Source organism: Penaeus japonicus, unplaced genomic scaffold (genome assembly GCF_977035675.1).
Source record: "Penaeus japonicus unplaced genomic scaffold, GWHDUDI00000001_assembly GWHDUDI00000038, whole genome shotgun sequence".
In the NCBI taxonomy this organism is placed as follows: domain Eukaryota; kingdom Metazoa; phylum Arthropoda; class Malacostraca; order Decapoda; family Penaeidae; genus Penaeus; species Penaeus japonicus.
In genome coordinates this window covers 14,631,785-14,641,784 of record NW_028234440.1, presented here as the reverse complement: position 1 = coordinate 14,641,784, position 10,000 = coordinate 14,631,785, and the positions used below count along the sequence as shown (strand labels likewise).

Below are 10,000 nucleotides of genomic sequence, written 5' to 3'. Positions count from 1 at the left end.
AGATTTAGTCGGAGTGCCGTCCTCGGGGGAAAAAACCAGTCAGCTGGAAAAGAAAAAGATAGATTGAGAGATTGAAGCCAGCCAGTCAACCTGCGAAGATTAACCAACACGTCCTGTGCCCGTTTTCGAGATCGTGACGCCGGGAGTTCGAAGCCGAGAACGAGTCACGGGAAGAGCGAACACGTGTTGTGAAAGAGAAAGAGACAACGAGAGAACGAGTGAGAAAGGGAGGAAGTGGAAGAGAGAAAGGAAGAAAAAAGAGAAAGAAAAAAAAAGAGAAGGGGTGTTCATACCTACCTCCAGAAGGCTTACGGTGTACGAGGTACGCCTCCCCCCCCCCTCTCTCTCTCTCTCACTCTCGCTTCTCCCCTCTTTGGTATCACCTCGGAGGACCTCCTCCCGCCCCACCCCTCCCCCCCTCCACGTGCCCGAGTGAGGTTCTCTCGATCACGTGAAGGCTCTTGGCTTTTCTCTCTTCTTTTATCTTCTTCCTCTTCTTCGTCTTTCTCTTCTTCTCTTTACCCCCATTTGGAGCGGGAGAAAATTAGGATACACATAGGGTGAAAAGGAATTTAAAAAAAAAAAATCCGTTTTGTATCCGCAAGTGAGAGTGAAAGAAAAGATACTCGTAGATAAACCTAGCGAAAGGTAGAAGAGAGGAAGAAGAAGAAGAGAGAGACCAAGAGAGTAAGAGGGAAAGAAGAACAGGAAAAAAAACACAAAAAGAGAAAGTCGAAGGAGAATTGACTCTTTCTCGCCAGCATCAGCAGCAGAAGCGTCCGCAACTGATCACACACACCCCCTCCTCCTCCTCCCACCTCCCCACCCCATCCCACCGGCAAGATGATTTCCGTAATGGGCATCCTCAATTTCTTCTACAACTCACTTCTGGTGCTCTTCATCTCGGCGCACTTGTTAGTAGGTGGAGCAGTAAGCATTAATTTACTTCGTATATTCTTCTTCATCTCCTCCTCCTCCTCCTCCTCCTCTTCCTTCTTCTTCGTCGGGGCGAGATCGTCTGCCTCCTCTTCCTTCCTCCTTTTCCTCTTCTTCCTCCGCTTCCTTCTTCCTTCTCGGTGGAGTCGTTTCTCCTTGTCGGCACCTTGTTGTCTCCCTTCTCTCTCCCTTCGTGTCCCTTTCCTCTGACTTCTCCGCTTCCTCTTCCAACTCCTTACCCTCCTCTTCCTCTTCCCTCTGCATATCCTCGTCCTCCTCCCCCTCCTCCCCCTCGTCCTCTTCCTGCTTCCATCTTTTTCCTTATCCCCATCCTCCACCTCCATCACCCTCTCCACCTCTCTCTCTCCATCTCTACCTCATCCACCTTTCCCAAATCTCCTTCCTCCTCCTCCTCCTCCTCCTCTCCTTCCTCCACATTCTCCTCCTACTCCTCCTCCTCCTCCTCCTCCTCCTCCTCTCCACATTCTACTCTAAATTCTCCTCCTCCTCCTCCTCCACATTCTCCTCCTCCTCCACATTCTCTTCCTCCACATCCTCCTCGTCCTCCTCCACATCCTCCTCGTCCTCCTCCACATCCTCCTCCTCCTCCTCCTCCTCCTCCACATTCTCCTCCTCCACCACATCTTCCTCCTCCTCCTCCTCCTCCTCCTCCTCCTCTTCATTCTCCCTCCTCCACCTCCTCCTCCACATTCTCCCCCCCCTCCTCCTCCTCCACATTCCCCCCCCCCCTCCTCCTCCTCCTCCTCAAGCATGACCTCCTCCTTCAGCTCCTTCTGCTGCCGTGGGTCCTGTCCCAAGGGCTCTGCAAAGGATGAAGGTTGGGTGTGTGTGTGTGTCTGTTCTTTTGTGTGGTGTGTTTGTCTTTTATATATTTTTTTAATGTTCTTTTTACTTTTCTTGTGTTTGCGAGTGTCTTTTTTTCTAATAGATTATATATATATATTTTTTTTCATTTTACTTTGTTGACTTTTTGGAATGTTGTGTCTAATAGAAAAAAAAAACTAAAATAATGACTTGTTTTCCTTCTTGTGTTGTATTGCATTGCTAGTTTACCTTTCAATTTCTTTTGATTTTCATCAGTATCCTTTTATGATAAGAATTATTTTTATTATTATTTTCATGGAAGCTTTATCATGTACTGCATTTTGTCTTTCATTTTTTCCATTTTTTTTCGAGTTGTTTAAGGTTGATCTTTCAGTTTTTAGTCTTATGTTTATTTATTTTTTATATATAATGATTACGACATTCTGTTTTTAATGTCTGTTTAGGATTTTTTTTAGATATATTTTTTGTGTATTTTACTTTGGTTTAACCTCATTTTTATTTTCATTTATGTATTTTTTTTTTCTTTGTGTATGTTTTTGCTTTCCCTATCTGACTATTTGCGAAAACTGGAAACCTAAATGACGATGATAATAATAATAATATTGATGATGATAATCATAATAACACCAATAATGATATTAACGATATGCAAATTTATATACCTGTTTTTTTTTCTCAGTTTTAACAGGTTGCGCATCAAGTTTCTGTTTTGTTTTTTCGAACCTCTTGTACGTTGCGGGAATTTTTCGTTGGGGCGTACACCTTTTAAAACGCATTGAAAATAGTTCTAAACTTTGGTATATGTTGCGTTTTGAGGGCAATATATTTTGAAGTGTATTTTTCATGACTAATTTTTATCTTCCTCACATCTTGTAAATGTTTTTGTAGTGTATCTGATGATAATAAAAAATCTTGTTTTATTGAACTTATTCGAGAAAATATATAGTTTTTACCTTCACTTTTTTTTTCTCTCTCTCTCTCTTTATTAAGATTCAAAGAAGAGAAACGTTTCAGCCTTTTTACAGTTTTCTTTACTTGTGATTTTTTTTGTCGTTTCATGGTTATTATTATTTATGGTATAAGGTTCTTATATATTTTTTTTTCTTTTTTTTTTTTCTTTTTTTATGTATATATATATACATATACATATCTATGTGTGTGTATATATATATATATATATATATATATATATATATATATATATATATATATATTAATTTATGTATATATATTTTTTTACTTTGCTTTCGTTTCATTATTGTGATTTATATTGTCATAAAGGTATTGTTAGTATTTGTTATATCTAGTGGGTGTTATTGTTATTAATGTCCCAATCATTGCGGCTGTTTTGTGTTGTAATCACAGTTGTTATTTATCCACTTTTTTTTAACAATATGCGTTATTAATGTCATTATTAGTACTATTACTATTATTTTCTTTTGCTACCATTATTGTTCTTTGTGTTGCTCTTTGATTAATGTATTTATGGCATCCCCTTATTCATTATTAGAGAAATGTTATGATTAGTGTTTAGTATAATTAAAGTTATTACCAGTTCGTCGTTATTATCACCATTATTATTAGTATCATCGTCACCACCACCATCATCATCAATGACCATCATCATCATCATCAACATCAATGACCATCACCACCACCACCACCATCATCATCATCATCATCATCATCAATATCAATGACCATCACCACCACCACCATCATCATCATCACCACCATCATCACCATCACCACCATCATGTTATTGCCACACACGCTGCAAAGCATAACTGCCAGTCTCTGAAATGTCGCCACTCGTTGGCAATTTGACAGCAGCGTGTCATGCATACTTGGCTGCGGTCAGCTGATCACCTGTGCTGTCGCATCATTTGATGAAGATCAGCTGGACGTTTGCTTTGGAAAGGTTTGTAGGGGAAAGTGGTGTCTGTTTGTCTTTTTATTCTCTGTCTCGCTCGCTCGATCTCTTTCTCTCTCTCGATCGCTCTCTCTGTCTCTCTCTGCCTCGTTCTTCTGTTAGTTTTTTCTGTCTCTATGTTTCTCTCTCTCTTTCTCTCTTTCTCTCTCCCTCCCTCCCTCTCTCCCTCTCCCTCCCTCTCATCCTCTCTCTCTCCCTTTCTCTCTCTCCCTCTGCATATGAATGCTTGTGCTGAAGGTAAACATCGCAGGCTCTGGCAACGGGGAATAAACCAACCTTTATTTAGAGGTGAGTAAACAGTAGTGTGTACATCGAAACAAAACACGTACAGGCGGTTGGCAAATGTAAACGGAAGTGAGTTTCATACAAGGCTCAATCTTTTGCTCATGCACACACTTCTCCACTCGCCCACACGCACGCAATCACACGCGCGTATATGTGTGTATGCGCGGAAGTACACGGAAGTACGCAAACGCATGCACATACGGACGTTCAAAAGGCGTGCGCACACATACACGCACACACACACACAAACACGCACACACACACACACACACACACACACACACACACACACACACACACACACACACACACACACACACACACACACACACACACACACACACACACACACACACACACACACACACACACACACACACATACACATACACATACACATACAGAGAGAGAGAGAGAATCGAGCAGACGAACAGGGAAGGAGAACAGGAAAAAAACAAAGGAAAACAGAGAATAGCAGAAAAAGACATATACAAGATTGGGTTGGCTCACGTACCCATGCCCAGGAACGAATACCGTGGGCAGAGTGGCTGCGAGTGGAGAGAGATAGAGAGAAAGAAGTGGGGGGGGGGGTGTCTGTGTGCTGTGCAGCCTCTCTTGAGTTGATAGGACAGGATCGCTTTATTTTTTTTATTTTTTGTTTATTTTATTTGATTTTATTTATTTATTTCTTTTTCATTTTACTCGTTCGCTTGTTCTTTCTTTAAATATTTCTTTCTTCTTCTTCTTCTTTTTTTCTCTCTCTCCTATCTCTTCTCCTATTACTCCCCTCTCCTCTCACTCCCCCTCCTCCTCCCCCTCTTTCCCTCTCCCTCTCCCTCTCCCTCTTCCTCTTTCTTTTTTCTTTCTCTCAGATTATCATAATAGAAAGTCAAGTAAACAAAAAAACAAAAAAAAAAAAAAAAGTAACAGGAACAGAATCCGTCAAACAAGGAATATTCTATAGCGACGCGATGGAAATAGAAATCGTGACCTCTTTGGGATCTGCTGGTAGTCAGAGGGTTAGGGTGGGGGGGGGTCGAGCAGGGGGGTTTGAGCAGGTGCATGGAGGGGGTTTGCAAGTGGATGATGGAGTGGGTGTGTGTGTGAGTGGAGGGGAAAGCTGGATAGAGGTAAGAGTGTTGTGTGTATGTATGTGTGTGTATATTTGTGTGTGTGTGTGTGCGCGAGTGTATGTGTTCATAGGCATAACGTTTATTGCGGCTTCTCTCTCTCTTCCCTCCTTCTTTACTTCCCTCCCTTCCCCCTCTTTCCTTTATTTTCCTCCTCATTCCCCTCCCCCTCCCTTTCTCCCTCCCCCTCTCCCTCCCCCTCCCCTTCTTCCTATCACAGTCGAGAAGACGGTAAAAAATTCAACTTAGGATGTGTGTTAATGCTCGCCGACAGCTCGAGTTGGGTCGCGGTTAGTCCCGAACCGCAGTGGAAGGGGGAGAGAGGGGGGAGGAGGGAGGAGGGGGGGAAGGGGGGAGTTATCAAGGGGAAGGGGATGGGGAGATGGGGGTGACATGAACTTCGTCCCCAGAAGACGTGGTATTGTGCATTGTTGGAGGGGGGGGGGGGGTTCTTTGCTTATGGATGTACAGTATTTGGGAATGTGTGGCGTATATGAATATGAAAATGTACGCGCACGCACACACACACACACACACACACACACACACACACACACACACACACACACACACACACACACACACACACACACACACACACACACACACAGCTCCTGACACACAATCACACGCACACACACACACAGCTCCTGACACACAATCACACGCACACACACGCACACACACACAGCTCCTGACACACACACACACACACACACACAGCTCCTGACACACAATCACACGTACACACACACACAGCTCCTGACACACAATCACACGCACACACACGCACACACACACAGCTCCCGACACACAATCACACACTTAAGGCATATAGTATTTCACAAATTGATAGCTTCGTTACGTACCAACAGAAAAATCTTGAAAGACAACAGAAGGACTTGTATTTTCTTCCTTTTAACTTTGTCATTTATTTATTTGTTATTATCTTCTTTTTGCTTATGTTTCTCATGTAGATAATTGCATGCGTGTTACGAGAAGATGGAAAATAATATACTTTTTATAGATTTTACAAGAAATACATGTCATGTACGTACGTGAAATCAGGACCTCCGTCATGTGTGTATGTCATGTACGTACGTGAAATCAGGACCTCCGTCATGTGTATGTGTCATGTACGTACGTGAAATCAGGACCTCCGTCATGTGTGTATGTCATGTATGTACGTGAAATCAGGACCTCCGCCATGTGTATATGTCATGTATGTACGTGAAATCAGGACCTCCGTCATGTGTATGTCATGTACGTACGTGAAATCAGGACCTCCGCCATGTGTATATGTCATGTACGTACGTGAAATCAGGACCTCCGCCATGAGTATATATGTCATTACGTACGTATGTTTGTATCTTAGCGATTATCCCGGATCAAGATGTCCCCCTTGTTTTGTTTTGTTTTGTTTTTTTGTTTTTGTTTTCGAAAATCGCAAATTTCGGGCGCACGACTGAACGTAGTTGACAGGAACATTTCTCTCTCTCTCTCTCTCTCTCTCTCTCTCTCTCTCTCTCTCTCTCTCTGTCCCGTATTTTCCTTTGTTTAGATTTTGACAGATTCCACAATCATTATTTAGAATAAAACCATTGCATGAATAATACGGTAGGTTGTTTTATTTTTAGAAACGGCGTGCTAATGCATATTCATTTTACCTCTTTGCACTTGTCTAAACTCGTTCACGTAATTGCAAAAGCGGTCATAATAATAATGATGATGATAATTGCAGTTTAGTTTGCATCGTGATGATTATTGCAGTGATGACGATGCACAACTAGAACCATTTTTGGGTCGGTCTGGTCTCTATCTCTCTATCTCATTTTCGCTCTCTCTCTCTCTCTCTCTTTCTCGCTCGCTCTCTCTTTCCCTTTACCTTCTCCCCTCTCCCTCCCCCTCTCCTTCTAATCCTCCCTCTCCCTCTCTCCGTCACTCACTCTTTCCCTTCCTCTATCCTTTCCCTCTCTCTCTCTCTCTCTCCGTCTCTCCCTCTCCCCCCACATCCCTCTCTGCCTTCTCTCCCCCTCTCCCCTTCTCCCCTTCTCCCTCTCTGCCTTCTCTCCCCTTATCCCTCTCTGCCTTCTCTCCCCTTCTCCCTCTCTGCCTTCTCTCCTCTTCTCCTCTCTGCCTTCTCTCCTCTTCTCCTCTCTGCCTTCTCTCCTCTTCTCTTCTCCGCCTTCTCTCCTCTTCTCCTCTCTGCCTTCTCTCCTCTTCTCCTCTCTGCCTTCTCTCCTCTTCTCCTCTCTGCCTTCTCTCCTCTTCTCCTCTCTGCCTTCTCTCCTCTTCTCTTCTCCGCCTTCTCTCCTCTCTGCCTTCTCTCCCCTTCTCCCTCTCTGCCTTCTCTCCCCTTCTCCCTCTCTGCCTTCTCTCCCCTTCTCCCTCTCTGCCTTCTCTCCCCTTCTCCCTCTCTGCCTTCTCTCCCCTTCTCCCCTTCTCCCTCTCTGCCTTCTCTCCCCTTCTCCCTCTCTGCCTTCTCTCCCCTTCTCCCTCTCTGCCTTCTCTCCCCTTCTCCCCTTCTCCCTCTCTGCCTTCTCTCCCCTCCTCCTTCTCTGCCTCCCTCCATCTCTCTCTGATCCTCTCTGCTCTCCCCATGTCTAGCCAGAGCGACACCACCAGACCTAGTTTTACCCCGGCGTCCCCGTTTTGCAACTGCCTTCAGCATCGTTTGCACAAGCAGGCAGACAGACAGGCACTCGGGAGATCTCATCAACACCAGCCAGCATCCCACAAAACCAAATTCCTTTTTTTTTCCATATATGTATTTTTTTTTCTTTCTTTCTTTTTATACGAAAATCATTTTTTTAATACGATTTTTAAAAACGAAAGTTCAGTTTTTATTCATGAATTACATCTTTACTTTTTTTTTTTTTTTATGAATGATGTTTACGTGATCTAGTAAAACGAGACGCGGGACACCGTGGCTAGACTCACGCGTGGCGGGACGAGGCGCAAAGATAGTACGATCGTCATATATTTCTTGTTCTGCCTTGCCAACATTTCTTAGTAGGGGGGAGGGGGTGGGGGGAAGGGTAGGTACCACCTGTCGGGGATGGGGTTAGAGGCGTGGGGGCGTAGGGCGTGGGGGAGAGGGGGAGGGGGGAAGTAGATGTCAAGATGGTTTAATCTTTGATGTTCTCTCCCTATTTTTTTTTCTCTCTCTTTCTGTGGCAATTCTTGTAGGTTGTTTTTTTTATCTTTTTTTTATCTTATTTTATTCAACCTTCTGTGTTGATGGGATGATTAAGCTTTTTTTTTTCTTTATTGTATCGCCTTTGTCTTTCTCTTTGCATTATTTATTTTTGGTTATCCTCAAGGCAGTAAGCTAAGATAACTCTCTCTCTCTTTCTCTCTCTCTCTCTCTCTCTCTCTCTCTCTCTCTCTCTCTCTCTCTCTCTCTCCCTCTCCCCTCCTTCCCTTTCTCCCACTCTCTTCCTCTCCCTCCATCCTTCCCTCTCTTCCTCTCTCCCTTCCTTCCCCCCCCTCTCTCTCTCTCTCTCTCTCTCTCTCTCTCTCTCTCTCTCTCTCTCTCTCTCTCTCTCTCTCTCTCTCTCTCCCCTCCTTCCCTTTCTCCCACTCTCTTCCTCTCCCTCCATCCTTCCCTCTCTTCCTCTCTCTCTCTCTCCCTTCCTTCCTCTCTTCCTCTCTCTCCCTCCCTCTCTTCCTCTCTCTCTCCATCTCCCCTCCTTCCCTTTCTCCCACTCTCTTCCTCTCCCTCCATCCTTCCCTCTCTTCCTCTCTCTCCCTCCCTCTCTTCCTCTCTCTCCCTACCTCCTTCTCCTTCTCCTGCTCCTCCTCCTTCTCCTTCTCCTGCTCCTCCTCCCTTCGCCCCTGCTGACATCGGAGAAAGAAACGCGCGTCTTTTGTTTATTTGGCGCCAACGAGACAACCCAACCGTAGCTTCACCTGGCGTCACGATCGCCAACTTTTCACGCGTTATATGTAGAGCTCATCTGTTCATTTCAGTAAGTCAACGTAACTTTACTAAGCGAGCGGTATTTCGTTATGAGACTCGGGCTCAAGAATACGTAGGTCTTTGTGTCGGTCTAAGCGTGATAAGTTTTTTTTTGAAGAGAGAGAGAGAGAGATATCAAACGGGATCTTGATGTTTACACGAATGTCACACTCGGATGGTTCCAAGGAGAAGACTGATGTGTTATTAAGTGCGATTTTAGTTTATTATTTTTATTATCATTATTATTATTAGTAGTAGTAGTAGTAATTATATTATCATTATTATAATCATAGTCGTGATTGAAGAGGCTATTGTTATTATTATTATTATTGATTATTATTAGTAGCAGTATTAGTATTATTGATTATATTATCATTATTAGCATCATAGTCGTGATGGCAGAGGCAATATTTTGTTGTTGTAGACTTCTTTGCTGACAAAAATTTCAAGCTTTTGAACGCCGTTTTTTTATTTTTGTTTTTGTTGGTGTTATTTTTATTTTCATCCACTTTATTGATGTGATTAGCATTGCTATTGTTTATGATGTCATTATCATCACCAACATCATTATATTATTATTATTGTTATTATTATTATCACTATTATTGTATTGTTATTATTAAAATCATCATTATTGTTATTATTATTATTATTATTATTATTATTATTATTTCTGCTACTTCTGCTGCTGCTACTACTATTACTACTACTACTACTACTACAACAACTACTATTACTACTACTATCATCACTCTTATTACCATTCATTGGCTCTTCTGAGGTACAAATACAAACGGGAAACAGAACGTGGCACCAGAGTGTGTAGAGAAGAGGCAGAAAAGGGTGAATCTGTATGTATATTATAATAGTGACTTGAGATGGAAATTATTCCTTTATAGATATCTTTCT

General features: G+C 43.0%; 1 protein-coding gene across 2 annotated transcripts in view; it reads left to right on the top strand.

Moving 5' to 3' along the window:
• LOC122243222 (uncharacterized) overlaps window positions 1-10,000 on the top strand; it is an 18,761-nt gene that overhangs the window by 117 nt on the left and 8,644 nt on the right. The window contains exon 1 of one of the 2 annotated variants that reach the window (XM_086532828.1): window positions 1-930. This exon is cut by the window's left edge and continues 117 nt beyond it. In XM_086532828.1, coding sequence (XP_086388954.1) covers window positions 844-930 — 87 coding nt within the window. In that variant the 5' untranslated portion in view covers window positions 1-843. The remainder of the gene's footprint in view (window positions 931-10,000) is intronic. The other variant, XM_086532829.1, reaches the window with a different exon arrangement.